The sequence below is a fragment of the Mobula hypostoma genome, chromosome 1, assembly GCF_963921235.1.
Source record: "Mobula hypostoma chromosome 1, sMobHyp1.1, whole genome shotgun sequence".
In the NCBI taxonomy this organism is placed as follows: domain Eukaryota; kingdom Metazoa; phylum Chordata; class Chondrichthyes; order Myliobatiformes; family Myliobatidae; genus Mobula; species Mobula hypostoma.
In genome coordinates, this window is record NC_086097.1 from 114,383,970 (window position 1) to 114,410,551 (window position 26,582).

The 26,582-nt window shown below is 41.5% G+C and overlaps 1 protein-coding gene across 2 annotated transcripts; it reads right to left on the reverse strand.

The window, feature by feature from the left end:
* Nucleotides 1–177: 177 nt before the first annotated feature.
* Nucleotides 178–26,355, reverse strand: LOC134338921 (uncharacterized). Of its 2 annotated transcripts, XM_063035158.1 has the most exons (8): nt 26,193–26,355; nt 21,496–21,631; nt 15,900–16,044; nt 14,540–14,644; nt 7,739–7,883; nt 5,175–5,323; nt 2,485–2,624; nt 178–787 (listed from the first exon to the last, which is right to left on the reverse strand). In XM_063035158.1, exons 2-8 carry the CDS (start codon nt 21,599–21,601, stop codon nt 687–689), a joined length of 891 nt encoding a protein of 296 aa, XP_062891228.1. In that variant the 5' UTR covers nt 21,602–21,631; nt 26,193–26,355; the 3' UTR covers nt 178–686. The 2 variants fall into 2 exon arrangements, with proteins under 2 accessions (XP_062891228.1, XP_062891300.1); XM_063035230.1 differs by lacking the exon at nt 14,540–14,644.
* Between the last annotated feature and the right edge of the window lie 227 nt (nt 26,356–26,582).

Sequence of the window (26,582 nt, forward strand, 5' to 3'; positions counted from 1 at the left end):
TCTTGGTTTGTCTTGTGTTTCTGTGATATCATTCTGGAAAAACATTGTATCATTTCTTAATGCATGCATTACTAAATGACAATAAAAGACGACTGCGTGTCCTCATAATCTAATAATCTAATATAATCTAATCTAATATTTTAGTGCATTCTCAGAGTTCTAGTGTTCTTTATATTTTTATTAAACCATTTATTTTGTCTGAATGAATCTAGTGGTGACAAGGACAGTTATAAAATAAAAATGAAGCCAAGCTCTTGAATAAAATGCAGATCTTCAGCTTTGTTCTTCTGTTTCTACTTGCAAACATGTACAAAAAACGCCTTTGGTTCTCAGCTGTGCAAACGAACCATGAAGGCTGACTATTCCCCAGCTCCCGTAATCCATTACCAACAACCCGCAGCAAAATTTAGGCCCTAATGCACAAACATTCGCAAACTTTAATTGATCCAATTGCCAACATGAGTTTCCCTCAATTATTTCACCAGATGAAATGGAATCAAGTTTCAGCTGATAAAGTGAGGAGCCTGTACATCAGCACAGCCTGGAAAGACAAGCGGAGTGAGGGTTCTTGAATTTAATCAGCAATGATTATATTTCTATTCCTATTGTTTCTTAAACAGCTTGAAGAGAACTATTGCTCTAAATGGATACATTTTATCTTCACTTTTCTTGCATCACTTTTCCAGTCAGTTCTCTGTGCTCTGATAGAGAGGGCATTTGAAATGACGCCAAGTAACCATGGCAACGCGTGCTACAAAGGCGATGCAGGCTATGGCCAGCAGCACAGCTGGGGGAACAAGACAGCAGTGTTACTTATTTGCAATTCAATTATGTAATGAATATAATGTACAATGGGGAAAAAACAGCCAAAATAAAACACGAAAGTCCTTTCACGTGATCTCACTTGGTCTCTGGGTTGTGAGTAGCTATGAATAACTTCACAATTATTGAATTTTAATAGAACCTGAATACTAAATGCAACAGGATCCTACTGGAGCAACACACCTGCCTATCTCCCCTCTTACCTCTTCTCTTCTCGCCTGTCTATCACCTCCCCCTGGTGTCCTTCCTCCTCCTCTATCATCCATGGTCCACTCTCTTCTCCTATCAGATTCCTTCTTCTCCAGCCCTTTAGTTTTTTCACCTATCACCTCCCAACTTCTTACTTCATCCCCCACACATCTGGCTTCATCTATCACCTTCTAACTTGTTCCCCTTCCCCTCTCCCCAGCTTCTAATTCTGGTTCCCCTCCCCGCCTTCCTTTCCAGTCCTGATGAAGAGTCTCGGCCCGAGACATTGATTGTTTATTCCTTTCCATAGATGCTGGCTGACCTGTGAGATCCCCCAGCATTTTGTATGTGCTGCTCTGGATGTCCAGCATCTGCAGAACCTCTGCAGGCTTGTACATCTTTGGAGTGTGGGAGGAAACCCACGAGGTCATGGGAAGAATATATAAACACCTTTTAATGACTGTGAGAGGAATTTGTATTAGATTGTCTCAGAAATAACTATTGCCGGGCACCCTGAGGGAGGAAGATTTTTTACATTTCATCAGGTCATTACTAAGCAGCCAGCTCCACCCCATCACTTGTGTGGCTTTGACCCACCCTAATGTATAGTGCTGAGCATAATCTGGGGAGACCAGCACCCCAGCCCTCCCCACCATCCCCAAACCTCTCTCTGCCACAGCAACCCATAGGCCCATAAACACCACTACTCTTCCCACCAGCATAGTAGGGCCTGACAGCAAGCTGAGACCTAATGGTCATGACCCCACTTGTCCCTCTGAACCTGTGGGAGCTTGTGTAACGCCCCCATCCTCGTAGCATCAAAGCCATGATGGCCTGAGATCCTGGGAGCCACTGATGCTTAAAGCAGACAGAACAAGACCCCACAGTGTAAAGCCCATCTTGTGCACCAAAATGGAGTTTTTTTTTTATCTATTAGGGAGGAGGGGAACAGATGGCAGAATTTCAACTTGTCTAATGCTTACTATGGAGAACATCTGAAGTAACTCCCAACACACAACTGTATCTACTAGCCTCATACTTCCCGTACTCTGGCAGCAATTCTTTGCAACTCACCTTGGGAAGAGTTTTAGGCAGTGACTCTAGGACTTACAGGTCCTTCTGTATAAACAAGAGATTTTGTAGATGCTGGAAATCCAGAGTAACACACACACAAATGCTGGAGGAGCTCAGCAGATCTGGTGGCATCTATGGAGAAGAGAAAACCTGCGATAAAGGGTCTCGGCCCAAAACTTCGACGATTTATTCCTCTCCATAGACGCTGTCCGACCTGGTGAGTTCCTCCACTGTTTTGTGGGTCTTTTTGTATGTTATGATAATTCAGCAAATTACTCTGCACTAACTTCAACTTATTCTATAAACTATTACTCAATGATGACTACACTAAACTAATCCAGTACCCAGTTTCCTATAAACAGTGCACTAATGGATATGAAAGCTATGACATTTACTCACCGATATAAATGTTGTTCCTGGTTGGTGAGGTGGCATTGTAATGATTGTCCAGAGATCCTGATAATGCCACAATGATAACAGGGTAGATTGTAAGTGTGTATCGCACATATTTATCAAACACAAAATTTTCCAACCCAAACCTATGGACAAAAGTTAAAAAAAAAATAATAATTATTAAATTTAATTTAAGTCGCTTTTAAGTCAATATCATAACTTGGCAAAAAGAACATAGCTTTAATGCTACACTTGGTTTAAAACAAGTAACTCAATAACACTAATTAAAGAGAAGCGTATCATTGCCCAAGTGCAATATTCTTCTGATGCTTGGCCTGTGTCAGTGAATAGCAGAGAGAACAGCAGCTTACCAGTTTTGACCCCGAATCGCTACTTTGCTGAAGGCACTGGCCAGTGAGTCACTGTCCATTCCTCATTAGCAGTTAGAGAAATGGTACAGTAGGTTACCAGATGACAATGCCAGCCCAGGGCTTTTCCAATATTCACATATGTGGTATTGTCATATGTACCAAGACACAGTGCGAAGTTTTTGTTTGTGTGCTATCCAAGCGTGTACAAGTTAGGGTTAAGCTGTGGGCATGTGACGCTGGCATTGGAAACATGGCAATACTTGCAGGCTGCTCCCATCACATCCTCACTGCAAACAATGCATTTCACTGTATGTTTCGATGTACCCGTGACAAATAAAGTTCATCTTAAACCATAAGTCCAGACAGATAGTTCCATACGTTAGATTTCATAGCCTTGTTTTAAGGGCCTTATGACAATTTTACCCTCTGTATTTTGAGCTGTTCCAAATAGAGTTTAAACCAAGTTGATTAAATTTGCAAATATATTACAGGTGATTGGAGAAAAGTATAGGGGGGATATCAGAGGTAATTTTTTTATACAGTGAGTGCATGGAACATCCTGCCAGGGGTGGTGGTAGAGGCAAATACATTAGGGACAATGAGAAAACTATTAGATAGGCACATGGATGATAGAAGGATGAAGGGCTATGTCAGAAGGAAGGATTAGATTGATCTTCGAGTAGGTTGAAAGTTTGGTACAACATTGTTGGCTGTTTTGTTCTATGTCCAATTTTTAAAGTACAATGGCAGATTACACTTAATATACATGATTCATTCATGTAGCTGAGGATGATGTGAAAAAACACGGAGATATTCCGTTGTTGAAGGTAGTACAGATAAGCTCTAAGAGGTTGCTCATAGGCTTCACAGCTTTGGAGAGTGAGAAAAGGCTCGAGAACTGCAATTTAACTGCAATAAAAAAATAAGTGGTCTGAGATAGATATAAATATATATAATAAATAAGATTGAAAATGTTAATTTGGAACCTTAAACTGTGGTAGTAGTTCAGGAATTAAACTCCACAAGTCGCAATATTAGGACCATAGCAGGAGATTACACTCAGTAATCACTGTGCCAAATAGACCACTGAACAGAATGGAGAAAGAAATACCTCTTCCAACTATACAATTAGAGATCAGATAAAAATGAGTAAAATGAGTTTTTCAATATAAATTGTTTTTGATTTTATTAGTTAAGCAGAGATTGTAGATTTTTTTTAGTGAAGATATGAGTGAAATCTGTTTTTGAATAAAATGCTTGGTTTATGAAACAATAGCCTCTCATCTATTTCTAAGCTCTCAATTGACACGAGCTAGTTAAAGTCAGCCCATTGAGTCTTAAACTTCAAATTTAACTAGTGAATCAGTACTGTATTGCTACTGCAAAACAACAGATTTCACAAAATATGTCCAGTGATAATAAACCTAATTCTGAATCTGAGGAATGTGTGGCGGCATTTGCTGTCTGCCCCCAGCATGTCCATAGCTGTGTTGGTTGTTAACACAAACAATGCATTTTACTGTATGTTTTGATGTACGTGTGATAAGTAATTGAATCTGAATCTTTACCCTTAGTCAGGAACACAGAAATAAAATGGGGATTAAAAAGCAGGAGGGGTTTGGCTAAAACACACGAAATACAGGGGGCCTCTCAAAATCCAACCCTACAAGCCAATTGTGGGAGGTGGAAATGGGTAAGGCTGGCCAGCAGGGCTCTGCTGAAGCTGTACAGGCCAATCTCCTGTACAGTGGATACAATGGATTATAGAAACGTTGACGAACTCCAACCAGACCATCAACTGGAGGTCATCAATAGCCTGTGCTCCACTGGGAGCTGAGGGCCCAAGAAGAAATACAGAGGAATCTTTGAGAGAATGTAAAGAGGATATCTGCTTGTGGGTGAATCTCAAACCAATGAGTTTAAGAATAAGAGGATCACCTATTTAAGACAGATGGCATGAAAAACATTTCCTCAGAGAGCTGCGAATGTTTTGAATTCTGTACCCCAAAAGTTAGTGGAAGTAAAGGCTGAATAATTTTTAAGGCAGAGATACAAAGACGGTTGATAAGAAAGGGAATGAAAAGTAAGCTGAGGTTATGACTAGATTGACCATGATATTATCAAATAGATAAGTAAGTCTGAGGGTCTTAGTGATCTAATTTGTATGCTCACATGTTGCATTTTGACTGGGATCTGTGATTTCCAACAGACCAAGAAGTGAGTTAGTTGTTCTTGGTTTGAAGACATTGTGTCATAGGACACAGACCATTTACGTAGACAGAATTTCTCTAACCAAATGAGTGAGCACTTCACATTGGTACGTACCATAAGACTACTTCGATGGCCAGGAGAGAAAGGCAAGTTGTACCAGATGTTACCGTGGAAATATTCGCACTGTAAGTCAGTACAACTGCAAAATTAAGTAGTGTGGCTATGGTTGTCCATGTTGCATAAACAGCTATTCCATTCTGTACCTGTAACATGCACAAAGGTAAGGAAATGTATCTGCTTAAAGTTCATTTCACGTTGTCCTAAAGTAATACAACCAAGGTAAAGGCATTGCATCCATAGTGGAAGAGATCACCAGGACTGAAACTCTTGTACAGCTGCAACATGACTTGCCAAATTTTATACTCATTGCTCAGACTGATGAAGTCAAGCATGATGTACTCCTTCTTTACCACTCTATCCATTAATCTTGCCACTATCAGAAATTATAGACCTGCACCTCACAATCTCCCTGCATATCAGTACTCCTAAGGGCTCTACCATCTACTGTATACACAAATCTTCATTTCATTCTCTATTGGATCATCTGGGATTTCTAATCATAGAGAAGGTGCTTTTCTCAGAAATTACTGAATCCTTAAAATGATCGCTTTTTTTTGCCATTATCACGGACAACCATGTAAATATACATTCAGTGGCCACTGTATTAGGTGCATGTCTACAGCTGCTCATTAATGCAAGTGTCTAACTGGCCAATCATGCGGCAGCAACTCAATGCATAAAAGGATGAAGACATGGTCAACAAGTTCAGTTGTTGTTCAGACCAAACATCAGAACGGGGAAGTGACTTTGACCCTGGAATTATTATTGGTGCCAGATGGAGTGGTTTGAGTATCTCAGAACCTGCTGATTTCCTGGGATTTTCACATACAACAGTCTCTGGAGTTCACAGAGAATGGCGTGAGAAATTTTTTTTAAATCCACTGAGTGGCAGCTCTGTGGGCAAAAACTACTTGTCAACGAGAGTGGTCAGACGAGAAAGACCAGACTGATTCAAGCCGACAGGAAGGTGACAGTAACTCAAGTACTCATGCGTTACAACAGTTATGTGCAGAAAGTCACCTCTAAACACACATCATGTCAAAGTGGATAGGCTATAGCAGCTGAAGACAATGAACATACACTAGGTGGCCAATACAATTTTATTTGAAATATTTCTTCCTTATATAGAGACCCTATCTCATTACAGGTGCCTGATTCCATTTGAGAACCAAGCATGATTCTGTGGTTGAGTAGGAAGCTGAACAATAAACTTAAAGTCACAAAGAATGCAACATAAACCCCTGTCCATTTCCAGGATCCAATAATAACCCTGAATCACAGATATCTTATGTGCTGTGACAAGCTCTTGTCAAAGACCCCTCCCATCCTTCCCACAATCTCTTTGACCTCCTACCATCAGGCAGAAGGTACCACAACATAAGAACCAGAAATGGGTGGTAATAAGAATTTGTCTGTCTGTCTGTGTCTTGTTTTACAGCAGTTGGCATCCAGCTTAATGGTGCATTACCGCCACCTTCTGCTCCGGAATGTGCATTAGACATATAATCTAAATCCCTTCACCCAGTCTCACTTGCACGCGCGCGCGCACACACACACACACACACACACACACACACACACACACAAACATACACTTTACCCTCCCATCTTTGACCATCCTAGTACCCTATTCCTGTTTATCCGTCATATCCTATAAAAAAACCCCTGTACCCCTTAAGAACGCTAAAAATACCCGGACCTGTGCTCTCTCACCCATGCCCAGCAACCCTTTTAATGTGAATTCCTGAACCCCCAACTCCCTTAGTTTAATTCTCATCATCTCTCTCTGTATCCCATACTTCCTGCAACACAGAACTACATGTTCTACTGACTCCTCTTCCTGACATTCCTCACACAATCCTGTCTGGTGTTTCCCTATCATTTTCAATGTTTTGTTTAAAGCACAGTGCCCCAGCCTTAACCTAGTCCACACAGTTTCCTCTCTTCTGTTTCCATTGCCTACCCTCGTACCTGCAACACTTTTTTGTATTTGATATAAATGCCTCCCTTCCCCCTCCCTGTCCCAGCTTTCTTGCCACATTCGGTTGACTTTTGCCCAGATTACACACTTAACCTCTGCTTTACTGATACTAATGTGCATTTCTACATTCTCTTTCTTTAATGCCCTCTGTGCCAACTCATCCACCCTCTCATTTCCCTTCATCACTACATGTGCTGGAACCCATAGAAATTTTACCTGACCTCCCTGATTTGCAATTCTTGTAACTAACTGAAGGACTTCATAAAGTACATCTTGCTGACTGTTTGTGTGAAAAGACCTTAAACTTGCTAGAACTGAGGATGAATCTGAACATATCAATGCTTTGACTTGTTTGGCTTTCTGCACCCATTGCAACGTAACCAACACTATCAGCATCTCCACTGTAAACACCCCTAACTTATTAGATGTTCTTCTGCTGATTCCAATTTCTTTTGCTGGTATAACCACCCCAAATAAGAATTTCATAAGAACCCAATGTGTGCAGTGCAAAAATATTTCCAACCAATCTTATGAAGTTTTAGGCAAGACAGCATTTAGGTATTAGATATATACATACCAGTATTCTGACAAGCCACAAATCAACCTTTCTGTACTCCTGAAGCCAAGGACCCTGTGTAAATAGGCCACGATAACAGAAGAAAAGAACCACATAATTTGTGAAAGCGATTAATGCCAGGAAAATGAGGGCAAGTATAATGTGCCTGAAATAGAAGAAAACTTGCTTCAAACAGCAAAAATAGGTAGCACCTAAATGATAACAGAATTCATGGATGGACAATGCAGATCATTTACAAAAATTTATAATTATTGATTTTCTTTCCACAACTATTTTAAATATCTCTGATCCCAAGCACATTGTGGAGATTCAACAAATCCCCTTCCTGAATTTACTTACTGATTTATTTACTTCTTTATTTATAGCGGTACAACATGGAATACGTTCCTCTGGCCCTTTGCCCACATCATTCAGCAATCCCCGACTGACTCCCAGTCTAATTACGGGGACGATTTACAATGACCAATTAACATACCAACCGGTACTTCTTTGGACTGTGGGAGGAAACTGGAGCACCCGGAGGAAACCCATACGGTCATGGGGAGATCGTACAAACTCATTACAGGCAGCGGCGGGGACTGAACCCAGGTCACTGGTACTATAAAACGTTGTGCTAACCACTACGCTACTGTGCCCGTCCAAGTAAGCAGTAAAGTAATTGCTACACCAGTATTTGTGGGAGGTACACTGTAGGAAAGAAAGGGGATATGGTTGTAAGTGTGGTGAACAAAGGTCGTTTTAAACAAAGAGATTGCTTCATTGTTGACCATAAAAAAACAATATTGCACTGGAACCTACAACATTTGTGTCAATGAAGACACCAATTTAAACTGCACATCTGCTTGTACATGGTCAACATCCCACAATTCCCTGCCTGCTCACTTGTCTAACTAAATGCCTCCGAAACTTTGCTATTGCATCTGCTTTTGGCAGTGTACTCCAGGCACCCACCACTCTGTTAAAAAAAAATAAACATTCCATATAAATCTTCTTTAACTTCCCCCCCCCCACCATCTTAAAGCTATGTCCTGTAATATTTAACATTTTCACCTCAGGATAAAGATTCTGAATATCTGCCTTGTCTGTGTCTCCCATAGTTTTATATATTGTCAGGTCACCCATCAGCTTCCAGCACTCCAGGGGAAGCAATACAGGTATGTCCAACCTCTCCTAAAAGCCAGTACTCTCTAATCCAGCAACAACTTGCCGATTCTCTTCTGCAGCCTCTCTGCAGCCTCCACATCCTTCCTATAGGATAGCATGCAGTACTGCAAATGTGGCATAAGCAGAGTTTCACACAGCTGCAACATTACTTTGTTACGTACATATTCGACACGCCAACCGACGGAGGCAAGCATGCTGTACACCTTCTTTACAAACGATACAAAGATAGGTGGAAGGGCAGGCAGTGTTGAGGAAGCAGGGAATCTGCAGAAAGGCTTAGATAAGGAGGATGGTAAAGTGGCAGATGGAATACAGTGTAGTGAAGTGTATGGTCATGCACTTTGATTGAAGGAATGAATCCAAATGGGGTGCAAATTCAGAAATCCAAGGTGTAATGGGACTTGGGAGTCCTTGTGCAGGATTCCCTAAAGGTTAACTCGCAAATGAGTCACTAGCAAGGAAGGCAAATGCAATGTTAGCATTCATTTCAAGAGGACTAGAATATAAGAGCAGCGATGTGATTCTGTGGCTTTTTAAGGCATTGGTCAGACCTCTCAGAGTATTGTGAGCAGTTTTGGGCCCCTTATTTAAGAAAAGATGTGCTGACACTGGAGAGGGTTCAGAGGAGGTTGAGGAGAATGTTTCTGGGAAGGAAATAGTTAAAGTATGAGGAGTGTTTGATATCTCTGGGCCTATACTCACTGGAGTTTAGGAAAATGATGGGGATCTCATTCAAACCTATTGAATATTGAAAGGCCTAGATAGAGTGGATGTGGAGAGGGCGTTTTTGAGAATAGAGGAGTCTAGGACCAGAGGGCACAGCCTCTGAATACGAGGGCGTCCTTTCAGAACAGAGATGAGGAGGAATTTCCTTAGCCAGAGTGTGCTGAGTCTGTGGAATTCTTTGCCACAGGTGGCTTTGGAGGCCAAGTCATTGGGTATATTTAAAGAGGCTGCCGATAGGCTCTGATTAGTGAGGGTGTCAAAGGTTATGGAGAGAAGGCAGGAGAATGGGGTTGAGAGGGCTAATAAGTCAGCCATGATTTAATGGTGGAGCAGACACAACGAGATGAATGGCCTAATTCTGTTCCTATGTCTTATGGTCTTTAACATGTGGCTACTTACGTTGCTGCTTTCAGAGAGTGATGGACTTGCTCCCCAAGACCCTTCTGCACATCAGTGCTCCAAAGTGTCCTGCCATTTACAGTACATTTTTCTCCCAATGTGCACCATCTCATACTTAGTCCAGATTAATTCATCTGCCATTCCTCTTCCATAATTCCAACTGCACTATACCCTGATGAATCCTTTAACAACCTTCCTCACCATCCACAACTCTGACAATTGTTGAGTTGCTGCTGGTTTACTGATCGCCCGTCCAATATTCCCATCCAAATTATTTATACATATCACAAATGGCAGAGATCTCTGAACCTTACACAACACTGGGTCACAGACCACCAGTCAAAATAACAACGCTCCACCACTAACTTCTGTTTTCTATAGCCGATCAGATTTTAAATCCTAACCCATCCTCCTCCTTGATATCAACAACCCCTAGTATACAATCTCAGTATATCCTTCCACAAACTTGTTATAGTCAATCTCCTTCTCCTTGCTGCATAGTGATGCAAAGCACTCTGACTAGGTTCAGACCCAGATTTATTTATCACATACACACTGAAACATACGGTGAAATGTGTCGTTTACCTTGACGATCAACACAGCCTAAGGAAGTGCTGGAGGCAGCCCGCAAGAGTCACTTCACTTCTGGCACCAACACATCATGCCCACCATGCTCAGCAGAACAACAAAATAGAAATATCAAGTGACAAAGCAACAACAAAACTAGCCCTGTTCTTCCCACTCGCCTATGCACATACACAGTCCTCTACCCCCAGCACAGACTACCTCACTCACTTTGTCTTCCTCTGGGCATAAATTCCTTCCTTTGTCCTTGAATGGTTCTGCCTAATTACCCTCTTAGTTTTAATGTATGTATAAAATGGCTTGTAATTCCCTTTAATCCTATTTGCCAAAAACATTCCATGGCCCTGTTTAGCCGACCCGATCCCCTGTTTGAGCTTTCTCCTGCTTTCTTTATGTTCCTTAAAGACCTTGTTCAAATTCAACTTCCTAAACCATATATTGTGCTTCTTTTTTTAAAAATAAATTTACAACCTCTCACCATTCAAAGGTCCCAAACCTCACCATCCTTGTCTTTCTTCCTCACAGGAACATGTTGGTCCTGAATTCTGACCAACTGACCTTTAAATGACTTCCACATGACAGCAAGAACGTCATTTGAAGACAAGACTAAGGCATCATTTGAGAACATGGAAGAGGAACTTGGTCCTCGCTATCCTGGGAACAGTCATCATTCCTGGGATAGCAGCTCTTGTAGACTGGAAAGTCATTTACTAACCTCTCAGTGCTCAGTGTGGCCTTCCCCATTCCACAGTTCATTAAACCCCATTCCCCATTCCCTGACTTAGTTCCTCATCATCCACACCTCCCCAAACAGCAGCCATTGCCACTTGGCTCCAACACCCATTCCTCCCTTCACACCCCCACCCAAACATCCCCGAACAGACCTGTGGGCAAGTGTCACCCGAATCCCCTAAAAATAAAAGCAGCCAGTGAACAGAGTCCCAGCAGCACCTTTACAGAATGTCCCAGGCTTAGAGTGTGTGTGTGTGAGAAAGGAAAGGGGCTTGCGTTACTGTTGTTATCATTGTTCTGCTGAACACTGGGGGTACGCTGTGTCAGTATCACTTAAGGGCTGCCCCTAGCATGTCCTTAAGTGGACTTGGTTGTCTACATAAGTTCACTCTATGTTTCGATGTATGCTTGATAAGTGAATAAATCTGAATGTGAATCTAAACTTTCAACTACAGACTAACCCACACACACTTTTGAAAGTTGAATTTGAAAGCAGAGTACAAGGTTAATGGCAGGATTCTTGGTAGTGTGGGGAACAGAGGGATCTTGGAGTCCATGTCCATAGTTCCCTCAAAGCTCCCATGCAAGTTAATACAGCCGTTAATAAGGCCTATGGTGTGTTGGCTTTCAATATGGGAATTAAGTTCAAAAGCTGTGAAACTGTATTGCAGCTCTATAAAACCCTGGTCAGACCATAACATTGTATTCAGTTTTGGCCCCCTCAGTAAAGATGTGCATGCTTCAGAGAGGGTGCAGAGGATATTCACCAGGATGCTACCTGGATTAAAGAGCAGGTCTTATGAAACACACACAGATGGTGGAGGAACTCAGCAGGTCAGGCAGCATCTATGGAGAGGAATAAAGAGTCAGTGTTTCAGGTGAAGATCCTTTGTCAGGACTGGAAAGGAAGGGGGAAGAAGCCAGATTAAGAAGCTGGAGGGAGGGGAAGGAGAACGAACTGATCTTCAGATCCATCTTAAATCTTTAGCAGAAATCTAACTGAAGGGTTATCGCTGGGGTCTTCCAGAATTCCTAGGCTGACCTATCCTAGTCAGAGTATGCCACCTGTAATGCAACTTGCAACTTGGACAGCATCCTCTATTCAGACACCACTGTGAGAGAGTCCAGTTCCATCCCCACAACATCACTGGCCTTACGAATGAGTTTGTTGATTCTGTTGGTGTCTGCTACCCTCAGCCTGCTGCCCCAGCACACAACAGCAAACATGATAGCACTGGCCACCACAGACTCGTAGAACATCCTCAGCATCATCCGGCAGATGTTAAAGGACCTCAGTCTCCTCAGGAAATAGAGGCGGCTCTGACCCTTCTTGTAGATAGCCTCAGTGTTCTTTGACCAGTCCAGTTTATTGTCAATTCGTACCCCAGGTATTTGTAATCCTCCACCGTGTCCACACTGACCTCTGGATGGAAACGGGTAACCGGTACCTTAGCTCTCCTCAGGTCTACCACCAGATCCTTAGTCTTTTCCACATTAAGCTGCAGATAATTCTGCTTACACCATGTGATAAAGTTTCCTACCGTAGCCCTGTACTCAGCCTCAAATCCCTTGCTGATGCATCCAACTATGGCAGAACCATCAGAAAACTTCTGAAGATGACAAGAGTCTGTGCAGTAGTTGAAGTCCAAGGTGTAAATGGTGAAGAGAAGGGCCAGTGATGTTGTGGGGATGGAACTGGTCTCTCTGACGGTGGTGTCTGAAAAGAGGATGCTGTCCAAGTTGCATGCCATCTTGGACAACGTCTCCCATCCACTACATAATGTACTGGTTGGGCACAGGAGTACATTCAGCCAGAGACTCATTCCACCGAGATGCAACACAGAGCATCATAGGAAGTCATTCCTGCCTGTGGCCATCAAACTTTACAACTCCTCCCTTGGAGGGTCAGACACCCTGAGCCAATAGGCTGGTCCTGGACTTATTTCCTGGCATAATTTACATATTACTATTTAACTATTTATGGTTTTATTACTATTTATTATTTATGGTGCAACTGTAACGAAAACCAATTTCCCCCGGGATCAATAAAGTATGACTATGACTATGAATTAAAGGTAACTGTACAAGCTGATGAGGAACCTAGTGATTTTGAAGCATTCATAGAATGCACATTAAACAGATGTTCGGTACGCGGGGGGTGTAAAATGTATTGCAGATTAGTGTTCAAGGGAAGTGGAGTAGTCAGAAATCATTAGAGATAAAGGTGGGAGTTCAGGATTTCCTCTGAAACCACTCAGACTGCACATGGAAACGCTAGAACAGAAACTAAAACACGAGAACAGAAACAAAGAGAAAGTACTATGTGCAAAGAGATTAACAGGATGAAGTAAAGGATGGGGAAAAAGGAGAGTTAAAGGTTCCTGCACTCACTGGAGAAGATACCATTTTAGAATATATATACCTCCTTAATGTAACATTGAGCAAAGTCAGTATTTCATCCCTTTCAGATATCCAAGGAGGAAAAGCTGAGGTGGAAAGGCATTTTCTGATGTGTTATGCTAAAATAAATCTCAAACAAAAGAAAATCTGTGGATACTGGAAATCTGAGCAACACACACAAAATGTTGGAAGAACCCAGCAGGCCAGGCAGCAACTATGGAAAAAAGTACAGTCAACGTTTCGGGACAAAACCCTTCCGCAGGACTGCTAGGATTCGGTCCGAAACGTCGACTGGACTTTTTTCCATAGATGCTGCCTGGCCTGCTGAGTTCCTCCAGCATTTTATGTGTGTTGCTAAAAATGAATCTATAGATCTTACATAAAGTTGTGTAAAATTTCTATCTCTATAGATAGTTGTCTCTAACCCAAAGGGGGTAGAGGAGACCAGTCATCAATCCCCTGAGCTACCCGTACAAACAAAATAAAACATTTCAGTTTCACTGCAGGGAAGACAGTGTTTGGGATTGGTATGAGTCTTTTTGGACATTTATTTTGAGAAAAATGGTACTGTGTGTGCTTCTATTGCCTCACCTACAGTATTTCTGGAAGGATTCTTTGATTTAGATGGTAGTCATTTGAAAGTTACCACATTGCAAGCACAAGTCCCTGCATCACATAATTCTATTAAATAAAAAGAAGAAAGTTCAAGCACTTTGGTAAAGTGTCCAATATTTTCTCCAAGAACCAGTGTGTCATTCTCCTCAGATTCTGATGAAATTAAATTGCATTACTTACTCTCTGTCCCAAAGAAAGAGCCAGCCTATGTTCAAAAGGTTGTTTATAATCCAGATTATGTAAAACAAACAAGGCAGCACAGAAGGCATCCATGTCAAGGTATTACTGTGAGAGCAACAAAGAAACAGATGTTAGTAACAATGGTGATTTAGTAAATTGTACTGAGAAAATATATTGAGAAGAGAATTATGTGTGGAATTCAAGAGTTTATGCTACATAGAGAAATGTCTTATTTTGAAGGGATTAAACAATTATTGGCACTCCTTAAAAATCTGTGAATTATGTCTATCTGGTTTAATAACTCTGTTCCAATCAGTGAATTAATGGTACAGAAAGGGTCATCAACAATTATTAATGCATCTCTGGTCCCAATAATTGACATAGAAGCCCACCTGCTATCTTTCTGAAATAGTCAATCTTATGCTATGTAATGCGTCAAGTACTTTGAAAATTCCATTTTACTTTCTGGATCTCCACTGTTGAAAGTCCATCTTTCAGTTTTATGCTCCCAAAGCATTTACTGGGTTACATCGTAGACACAAGAGATTCTGCAGATGCTGGAAATCTTGAGCAACACACACAAAATGGTGTTTCACCCCTTCTCCACATCTACCCATCATTTTCCTCTGGTTGCCCTCCTCCTTCCCTTTGGTTCTCGGTCCTCTCCAATCAGGTTCCTTCTTCTTCTGCTCTCTTCCTTTCCCACCCTGATGAAGGGTCTCAGCCCAAAACGTTGACTGTTTATTCCATTCCAGCCTGATTTGCTGAGTTCTTCCAGCTTTTTGTGCATGTTGCTGTATTACAAATGCTGTTTTATCTCACCACTTTTAAAAACTGTATAATGCAAACCTCACAGGTGTATTATATTCCAAAATGCAGAATCTGGTTTATGTTTAAAGCACCACACCAGTTCCTAGACTTGAACTGTTTCTCACAATACGCACCCTGCCCGTCAACAGCACCTTTCAATATCAGCTACTTCGGCTTCGAAATAACTGTTTTATATAGGTGTTACAAACTTGTCCACAAGAATGAAGCAAAATGCAGAAATTCTTATATTGTACATACAGCAAAAAGTTTAGACTTTCTAAAATGTTTCTGTTCAATCTCAAGAATGCAGCCTTACTTAACCACATTTTCTTCTTCCATATAAAAGCAGCAGGAAGCAAGACAGATCACACTGAGTAAAGTTTACAGTCTGCATTCGGGTTAAAGATAGATAGCAGTCTTTTTTTTTCATCTTATTTTGTCTTAACTTCCTGTAGTCATTATATAGAACACAGTGAAGAAAACTGAATGGTGTTCAAAGCATAATCTTATTCTAGCTATACATACAACTATAATCAGAAGCAGCTCTTACCTTTGACATAATCCAATGAGAACATAGACAAGCCACACAGCTTGCCATGTATAAATGATTCCCCATATAGAAAATGTCCATCCTGCAGGGGTGAATTCAGTGTAGTACTTTCTTGATAAATTTCCAACAGTCTGAAGAAAAATACCTAATATATTTACAGATGCAATTAGTACAAGCTGTAATCATAGGTCATGCAATGTCATTTCCAAAAACCTGTTGAATTCTGTTTCTACTATTTAATTTACTGGCATCTCACTTCCAGGAATGTCCATCTCCAAAGAAGCTCACTAAACACTTGACAACCCTGGGCAACCAACCCATTTTCATTAGAACTAGCCTGTAGTAAGTTAAAGTCATCAACTCGCAAAATTATTCATTGTAAATGTAAATTAATAAATTAACAATATAGCCTGTCTTGTCTTCCCTTTTCAAAGTCAAAGTCAAAATATATTTATTGTCGAGGTATTTATATGTCACCATATACTAACTTGAGATTCATTTTCTTGCAGTCATTTACAGGAAAATAAAGAAATAAACAGAATTTATTAAAAACTATACATCGACAATGACTAACAAACCACCATTGTGCAAATAAACAAACAGCATCACCAACATCAGTTTAGAGTCCTTCAAAGTGAACCCATAGGTTGTGGAGTGAGTTCAACACTGAGGTGAATGAAGATAAAGTATGCATGCCAGTTCAGGAGCATAATGGATGTAGGGTAATAATTGTTCCTGAAGCTGCTGGCGTGGGACCCAAGGCTCCTATACATCCTGCCCAATGGTAGTACAGAGAAGAGAGCACGGCCTGGGTGGTGGGGTAGTTTGATGATGGATGCTGCTTTCTTGTGGCAGCTCTCTGTGTAAATGTACTCAGTAGTTGGGAGGGCTTTGCCTGTGATGGACTGGGCTGTACCCACCACTTTCCATTTCATTCTTTGTACACTTTTCCATTCCTGGGTATTAGTGTTTCCATACTATGCCATGATGCAACTAGTCAGGATAATCTCCACTGTACACCCATAGAAGTCTGTCAAATTTCTAGCTAACATACTGAATCTAAACAAACTTATAAGAAAGTAGAAGTGCAGTCATGACTTCCTTGTGATGACGCTTAACTGCAAATCTTCAGCAGCTAATTATTTTGTTCTTGCAAACCCACCAATATTCTCATTCTTGTTTTTTTTCTCTCTCTCTCCCCCTTTCCCTCTTCCTCCCTCTGTCTCCTCCCCCTCCCCCGGTAGGGTACCAGTGTCCTTGGCAATTTTGTACTGGGTGGTATTGAAATACTGTACTTGAATACTGTTGGAGATTCAGTACAAGAGGAGAGTATTCTATTGTGCTCCTGACCCATGCCCATACATGGTGGAAATACTTTGGAGTATCAGGAGGTGAGTCTGTTATTATAGAATAACAAACCATTGTCTTGTTCCTGTATTTGTGTCTCATCAGGTGCGTTTCTAGTTAATGGTGTCTCCAGGCTGTCGATGGAGGGGGAGTTCATAGTTCAAAGCTCATGCAGACGTGGACTACCTCACTTGCCGAGGAGTTGCAAACTAAATAAAGCATTATATAAAGATTTGATTAGATTAGTTTTATTTGTCACATGCGGATCGAAACCTACAATGAAATGCGTTGTTTGTGTCAAATCAAATCAGTGAAGATTGCGGTGTGGGCAGCCTGCAAGAGTTGCTATGCTTTTGGTGCCAATGTAGCATGCCCACAGCTCACTAATCCTAACCGTATGTCTTCAGAATCAGAATCAGGTTTATTATCACCGGCATGTGATGTGAAACTCGTTAACTTAGCAGCAGCAGTTCAACGCAATACATAATCTAGCAGAGAGAGAGAGAAAAATAAATAAAACATAATAATAAATAAACAAGTAAATCAATTACATATATCGAATAGATTATTAAAAAATGTGCAAAAACAGAAATACTGTATATTAAAAGAAAGTGAGGTAATGTCCAAAGCTTCAAAGTCCATTCAGGAATCGGATGGCAGAGGGGAAGAAGCTGTTCCTGAATCGCTGAGTGTGTGACTTCAGGCTTCTGTATCTCCTACCTGATAGTAACAGTGAGTAAAGAGCATACCCCGGGTGTTGGACGTCCTTAATAATGGACGCTGCTTTTCTGAGACACCGCTCCCTAAAGATGTCCTGGGTACTTTGTAGGCTAGTGCCCAAGGTGAAGCTGACTAGATTCTGCAGCTTCTTTCGGTCCTGTGCAGTAGCCCCTCCATACCAGACAGTGATGCAGCCTGTCAGAATGCTCTCCACGATACAACTATAGAAGTTTTTGAGTGTGTTTGTTGACATGCCAAATCGTTTCAAGCTCCTAATGAAGCATATCCACTGTTTTGCCTTCTTTATGACTACATCAATGTGTTGGGACCAGGTTAGGTTCTCAGAGATCTTGACAACCAGGAACTTAAAGCTGCTCACTCTCTCCACTTCTGATCTCTCTATGAGAATTTGTATGTGTTCCTTCATCTTACCCTTTCTGACGTCCACAATCAGTTCTTTTGTCTTACTGACATTGAGTGCCAGGTTGTTGCTCCACTAGTTGGCATATCTCACTCCTGAGCCAGAGCACCCGGAGGAAGCCCATGCAGTTATAGGGAGAACACGTTACTCTTTACGGGCAGTTGTGGGGATTGAACCCTGATTGTACAACTGGCACTGTGATGCATTGTGCAAACCACAACACAGCTCTGCCACCTCTAGACATTATGCAATTATCCCCACTGAGAAACTATAGACAATATATGCTATTATTATTTGAGATACCAACTGGAAATGGGCAACAATGGAGATAAACATCTAAGACTTGGCATAGAACAAGATCCAAAGAGCAGAGTTTTGGGGCACCTCAAATTTATGAAAAATGAAGGCTACACAGACAGCACCATAATAATAATCATCATCAGTGTTGTGCCGGCTCAGTCATGGAAAATTATTTTGGTGGCAGGCAAGCTGAATCAGGCAGAATGTTGAAAAAAATGTACAGATTAAAAATAAGATAATTTGGTCTGAAACTGTGCTCAAGCAAAGTTATAGAGCTATTTGTGAATGAGCCAGATTGTCACTGTGCCTAAAATTAATTTAGCACAGTTGAACTCGAAGCAGAGGTAGTTCATTCCAAACTGGATCTTGGGCAAGCAGTGTGATTTCACAAAGAGTGTAGAGAATGGTGCAGAGGAGACAGAGCTGAAGCCTTGGCATGCATGCAGGAAGTAACCCCATGTCCACAGGGAGCATTGTCAAGATTTCAGCCCCTTAATGTTGCATTCACGGATCTTCGGAAGGTATTTGAACATGCGGTTGTTGTGTACAGTATAAGATGGAAGACAGTGGATTTCCCAGGAGTAAATGTCAGGATCAATGCCTCTTAGACGTATTCTGTGCTGGAAAAAAGGAATCATGAAGGCTATTCATATGGGTGGTAAGATCACATTTTAAAAACATTAATTTTAAGTGATTCCGATGTTGCTAAGAAGGCTAGAACTCATCACCCATCCTGAATTACACGAGCTGACTGTGATGAGTGTCTTGAGTTACTGTAGTCCATCTGGTAGTGGTATCTTCACGTTGTCAGGTGACGGTAGCATAACAGTTAGCATAATGCTTTACAGCTGCTGTCTGGAAGGAGCTTGTACATTCTCCCCATAGCCACTTGGATTTCCATCAGGTGCAAACTTCAGAAGTTCAAAGTTCAAAATAAAAAATTATTATCAGAATGCATACATAACGCCACATACAACCCTGAGATTCTTTATCCCTGTGGACATACTTAGCAAATCTATAGAACAGTAACTGTAAACAGGATCAATGAAAAACAAACTGTGCAAATGCAAATATAAATAAACAGCAATAAATAATGAAAGCATGAAATAACAAGATAGAGTCCTAAAGTGAGACCATTGGTTGTGGGAACTCCAAAAATAGAGTGAGTGTAGTTATTCCCCTTTTGTTCAAGAGCCCGATGTTTGAGGGATAATAACTGCTCTTGAACCTGGTGGTGCGAGTCCTGAGGCTCCTGTACCTTCTACCTGATGGCAGCAGTGAGAAAAGTGCTTGGCCCTGGGTGGTGAGGATCTTTGATGATGGATGCTACTTTTCTATGACAACGTTTCATGTAGGTGTGCTCAATCTACATGAAATGGAGGCTCTTTCGGTTTCCTCTCTGTTATGGTGAGCTGAAATAACTAATCCCAGGCTAGCTTTCATTGATTAGCCATTGTCCCTAATAATATCTCGAATGTTCTTGTGTAAGCAGTTTAAATAGTCATGCTTTAGGATGCATTGTTCAAGTGTCTGTAACTGCATGATTTTACTGCAGCGGTCCCCAACCACCGGGCTGCGGACCGGTACTGGGCCGCAAAGCATGTGCTATCAGTCCGCGAGGGAACGATACGAGTCAGCTGCACATTTCTTCATTCCCTGTCACGCACTGTTGAACTTGAACATAGGGTTGCCAACTGTCCCGAATTTGCCGGGACATCCCATATATTGGGCTAAATTGGTTTGTCCCATACGGGATCGCCCTTGTCCTGTATTTCCCCCGCTAAGGTAGAGTGTTCCTATGAAACCTTTCGTGCCGAAATGGCGTAAAGCGAAAAAGCAATTATGATTAATTTAGATGGGAAAAATTTCTGAGCGTTCCCAGACCCAAAAATAACCTACCAAATCATACCAAATAACACATAAAACCCAAAATAACAGTAACATATAGTAAAAGCAGGAATGATATGATAAATACACAGCCTATATAAAGTAGAAATAATGTACGTACAGTGTAGTCGGGAAGATTAAGGCAAAACCGATTTGTGGAAAAAAATCGGCACATACGCGCATGCGCATGTCACACAAGTGCACACAGGTGCCCGCGCAAGGCTTCATGGTCATCGTAGTCTTTCTCAGGGTAAACTCAAGTGTCCTGTATTTGACTGCTGCTTTTGTCCCTTATTTGGGAGTGAGAAAGTTGGCAACCTTAACTATAAAAGACATGTTGAGGTGAGTTTAACCCTACCTGAACACCCCCCCCCACCCCCGGTTGGCCGGTCCGCAAGAATATTGTCAATATTAAACCGGTCCGCGGTGCATAAAAGTTTGGGGACCCCTGTTTTACTGAATAAAGGTTCTGTTTTCTGGCTTTGGGTCTCATCAGTATTTACAGGCGAGTGAACAAGATAGAGTGAATAAGTTGTGGGCAAGCTATTTTGCTGCTGGGAGCATGGCAACACTTGCAGGCTGGTTCCAGCACATCTCAGACTGTGTTGGTCGCTGATGCAAACAATGCATTTCACTGTTTTTTTTCCCGTACATGTGACAAATAAAGTTAATCTTCAGATAAAGGACTTTGACAAAGCGGCAAAGGAATTGTTACAGATTTCCAAATCAGGATGATCACTGACTTGATTCTTCCAATTAAAATTCCAACCAAATAAGTGTATGACAGAATTATACAACCTCGTTCTATGATAAACAAACTGATTCTACTCGTCAAAGTAGTTTAAGTGGCTTTAACTGTGTCCCAAATCATGTTCTCAGATATTCTCAGATATTCACATAGCAGAATCATGCTTTTCCTACCTGATTCTGGTCCGTTCCCTGCAAGAGCGTTCAGAATCAAAGTGATGATGTAGACCACTAAGGTGAAGACCAGGAGGCAAGTCCTCCATAAATTTATCTTGGCCATTGGGAACTCCCAATCGATCAATTTAATTGACTGTTAGCAAAGAGAATTGGAACAAAAAAAGCACAAATTTATTTTAAGGCATAGATTATAATAGCGCAGTTGGCCAAGAATCCATTCCAATATTAGAAAACCACACATAAAAGTTGCTGGTGAACGCAGCAGGCCAGGCAGCACCTCTTCCTAGAGATGCTGCCTGGCCTGCTGCGTTCACCTGCAACTTTTATGTGTGTTGCTTGAATTTCCAGCATCTGCAGAATTCCTGTTGTTTCCAATATCAGAAAAAATACTATTGGGTGCAACGGTAGCACAGTGGTAAATGCAACAGGACTCAGGACTCAGCCCGAAATGTCGACTGTACCTCTTCCTATAGATGCTGCCTGGCCTGCTGCATTCCACCAGCATTTTATGCGTGTTGCTTGAGATGAGTACCTACCTTTTGAAACGTAGCAAGACATTAGAGTTTTTTAAAAAGGTGCAGCGAAACATGAAAGTTAAAATAGTACGGTGAGACATTTGAGGTAAAAAGAGGTACAGCACGTGCTTCTTCAGGAAGGGACAGAGACAGTCGGGTTAAAAAACAGGCAGAAAATAGATACAACCTATGGGTTCATAAAAAGTGAGTACAGGCTGATAATAATCATAAGTAAAAAATCAGACATTACTGGCTACATCCGAAAGATAAACACATTCGATAGCACAATTGATACGTAGATATTGTATACTGAGAGAATTGAGCAGTATTTTGAAGCAATTGAAATAGCCAATAAAAAGCAAGTGGCAGTTTTGCCGTGTGCATTCAGTGAAAAGGAATAGAGATTGCTTCAAAGTTGGACTGCTCCAACCAAACCAATGAAAATGAGCTTTGCTGATAATGCAAAAGTAATACAGGCACACTTAGAACCAAGATCATTGTTGATTGCAGAACACGTTAGGTTTCACAAGCAGAATCAAAAAGAAGGGGAGTTTTCTTAGCTTTGTCAGTTCATGGGTTTAACGACGCACTGAAAGACTGATCAATTTGCGGAATCCTGCAAGAAAGCATTAAAAAGCGCTCCTAGCTGAAGCACAGCCATGTTTAAAAAAACAGTTGAAATCACTGTATGAATGCAAACAGCAGGAAGATATACTATTGAGATGCTGTCAGGAATGAAAGTAAGCGTGAACAAAATGGCAACATCTAAACAGAATTCTGCCTAGCGGAACAAATTGTGTTGCCATTGTGGCAGGGGCTCACATACATCAAACCTATGCAGTGTTAAAGGTGAAAATGGCAGAAAACACAACGAAGTAGGACAAACAGTACACAAAGAGCATGTTGGGCGAACTAAGACAAATGGACTGCACAGGGAAGAGAAGAAGATAAAAAGTCAAGTTGCAGTTTCAGAAAGAGCACTAATCTGCATGTTGTTGATGAAAAATCTGATAATGATGACAGTGGCACAGGACTGGGTAACTTTGAGATTTATAACATGAAAACTAAAAGGAGCCAAGCAGTAGAACCTACACCGGAAGTGAACAGCAAATTAATTCAAATGGAATTGGACACTGGCTCAGCTGCGTCAGTTAATCCACAAAATGAGTTTGAACAGCACCTCAAAGATACTGAACAGAAGCCTGCAGATATCCTGCTAAGAACTTATACAGGAGAACATATTCCTGTGGAAATTACTTTCGTAACCATGAAATACAACAAACAAGTCTCACTGGGTTTGTATGTGGTAAAAACGGGAGGGCCACATTGTGAGGTTTGATTGGCTGAGTCAACCACAACTTGATTGGAGATCCATCCAATCCATTTGCAGACACATCTCCTGCAACAGAGTCAACTGAAAGTGAATTAAAAAGGTGCTGGATGATGCCTTGGCAGTGTTCAAGGTTTGCAATGAAAAACTCAACATATCATAGTAAAATAGTGTTAAATGAAAATGCCACACCCAAGTTAAACAAAGCCCATTGGTTCCATATTCGACTCAAAATAAAATAGCCAGGGAATGCATGGAGGCTGAAGGAGTTTATCCAAGGTTGGGTGGAGCTCATGGGCAATGCCGGTGGTCCCAGAAGCCAAGAAGGATGGGTCTATCAGGACCTGTAGTGATTTTAAGGTCAAAATCAACCCAGTACAGAAAGTAGACCAATACCCTCTGTCCAGGACAGAAGATACCTTTACAAAACTTTCTGGAGGGAAACACTTCAGCAAAGTGGACTTAGCTGAGGCCTATCTACAGATGGAGTTGGAAGATGAGTCCAAAGTGTTTTTCATCATGAACACTCACAAAGAGCTTTATTACTATAATAATTTTGGAGTAGCATCTGCACCTGCTGCAGTTTGGCAGAAAGAAATGGACCAGGTGCTGTAAGATGATCAGGCACTTGGTGCTACCTGGATAACATCATTGTAACTGGTAAGAATGACAAAGAACATCTCCACAATCTGAAGAAAGTGTGAAAAGGATTAGAAGATTATGGGTAGAAAACATGATGCAACAAGTATGAATTCTTTAAACTAAGCATCACTTACTCTAGTCACACCATTGACACACAAGCATTTACAGAAGTTTGCTGAGAAAATTCAAGCAATGTTGGATGCCCCAAGGGCAAAGGATATGTCATAGTTGCAATCCTTTTAAGGATTTGTCAATTACTATAACAGGTTCCTACCAAACCTGGCTACTGAGCTCCACCCCTTGAACTCATTATTACCGATCAGGAAGAAATGGTAATGGACAAAGCAGTGTGTGGTGGCTTTCGAAAGGTAAAGGAGATGGTGACGTCAGATACTGTACTTGCACATTATGATCCATATTATCCAGCGATACTTGCTTGTGACACCTGGCCTTATGGTATAGGTGTAGTCACGTCACGTGTTATGAGTGATGGAAGTGAACGCCTTGTAGCCTTTGCATTACATTCCCTTACCACTGCACAGAAAAATGACGCACAAATTGACAGAGAAGCTTTGAGTCTGGATTGGGGTGTAAAACATTTCAACCAATACTCATATGGTAGGGAGTTTACCCTCATTACTGATCATCAACCACTAGTGTCCATTTTCAATCCACAGAAGGGTTCCACGAACAATAGCAGCACAAACACACAGATGGGCTCTGTTTCTTGAAGGACACAATTTCAAGATTGAATTCAAGAGGACAACTGATCTTGGAAATGCTGATAGATTGTCCCTTTTACCCTTGGGAAAGGAAATAACTGAAAAATTTACAAAAGACAACACTCCTCTTGATGTATTCTCCCAAATACAAATTGACTGGGAGAGGTGATCTAAAGGGAAACTAGAAAAGACCCCACACTGTCTCAGATGGCACCCAAAGTGGCTGGAGTGTACACCAATAATCCCAGTTCCCCTGTGTCTGCCCTCGATCAGGGTTGCCTCACGTGGGGACTGAGAGTCTTTGTACCAACTAAGCTGAGAGCTAAAGTGCTAGAGGAGCTAGCTGCTAGGCATCTAGGTGTGGCCAAAATGAAAATGGTGGGTCAAAGCTTTGTCTTTGGCCTTGGATAGATCAACAGAATCGAGCAGCTTGCTGTGCACTGTTCAGGATGCTAACACATCCAAAAGAAAGGTCTCCACAGCTGTTAGATCCACTTCCTGCAGTTTTAGAGTCAACCACCAAGGAGGAGGTCCCAGAAACTAAGATTGTTTCACAGCCACAAGCCTCACCTGGCAAGCAGAGTGACCATCCTCGCTCTCAGGAAAGATGTTGTCCCACAAGAACAAGAAAGCCTCCACAGCGATTATATCTTTAGGCTTGGATTATATTTTGCTTTGCTGTGGATATCTATATAGTAGTTGTATTATACGGTATACTATATATATTTGAGCAATAATGTAAATACATTGTTTGATTAAGCATGCTTGTTTGTTTACATAATTCATTACAGGTTATATGAAAAAATTCGTGAATGACATAAGTCATCACCTCACCACGTCTTATTTGAATACATCACTAAAGTAAGGAAAAACTGAAGCATATTTGAGCTATCGCCAGCTCTCCCACTTATTTTTTGATTAGTGACAAAACATAACAGCCCCGTGTTTTATTGAATTGCCAAGCTCCATGACCTCCTCCAAAACTATTGGCATGAGCTGGCAACTCAGGGACGGGTGTCCGCGATGCAGGTTTACGTTGACTACTGAAGGATTCCTTCGGACAGGAATGAAGTATTGAACACAGCCTCCAGTGTGCTTGCCTATCAACGGTCCTTCGAAATAAACACTTTTCACCAAATGTACTTATGCTCTGATTGACAGGAGTATGGGCCACGTCCTCACTTGAGGGGAATTCTTAAAAGTACATGTGTTTAAAGGTAAAGGCCACATTTAATTTGATGGGCTGAGGGGAAGGTCGACTTTGGGAAGAATCTCTTTCACGGAAGATTGAAGGGGAAAAGGTCATTAAAAGGGTACAATTTGTCGAATACACTTTTGATGTAGGGTAATTCTGCCGAATTAAAATAAAGTGTGGTGTCCATGCCAATAAATTAACAATATCTCATCGTCAACGAAGTAAGCGAAATTAGGTATCCGTATTTGCTTACATAAGCAAATTCCGAGGCTCTGAGCGAAAAGACTTACTCTGTAGAAGGATTAATTTCCCTTGGGACGAGACGGCAAACTGTTTCTACGTTTTGCAATTAATCCACCGGAGAGTCAACACTGAAAAAGTCAGTATGTAACAGCTTTCATAACAGGCACAGCCCACCCGAGAATGAGTTACACAACCCGATCGGAGGGGCGGGACCGGCAGAGCGTAACCCGATGCCGACCGAGTCTGGGACTCGGGCAGTTACCAGTCGGCAGAGCTGAACTTCCTCACTCTGCGGCACATGTCACACGCCAGATGCCAGAGCTAAATGGTGCAGGCGTCAGCAGTTCTCCAAGTCCTGGATACAAACTGTGGGATGTGACACTGACAACGGTCCACACACACACAGCGTTACGAAGTCAAGCATCCCTACCGCTCCC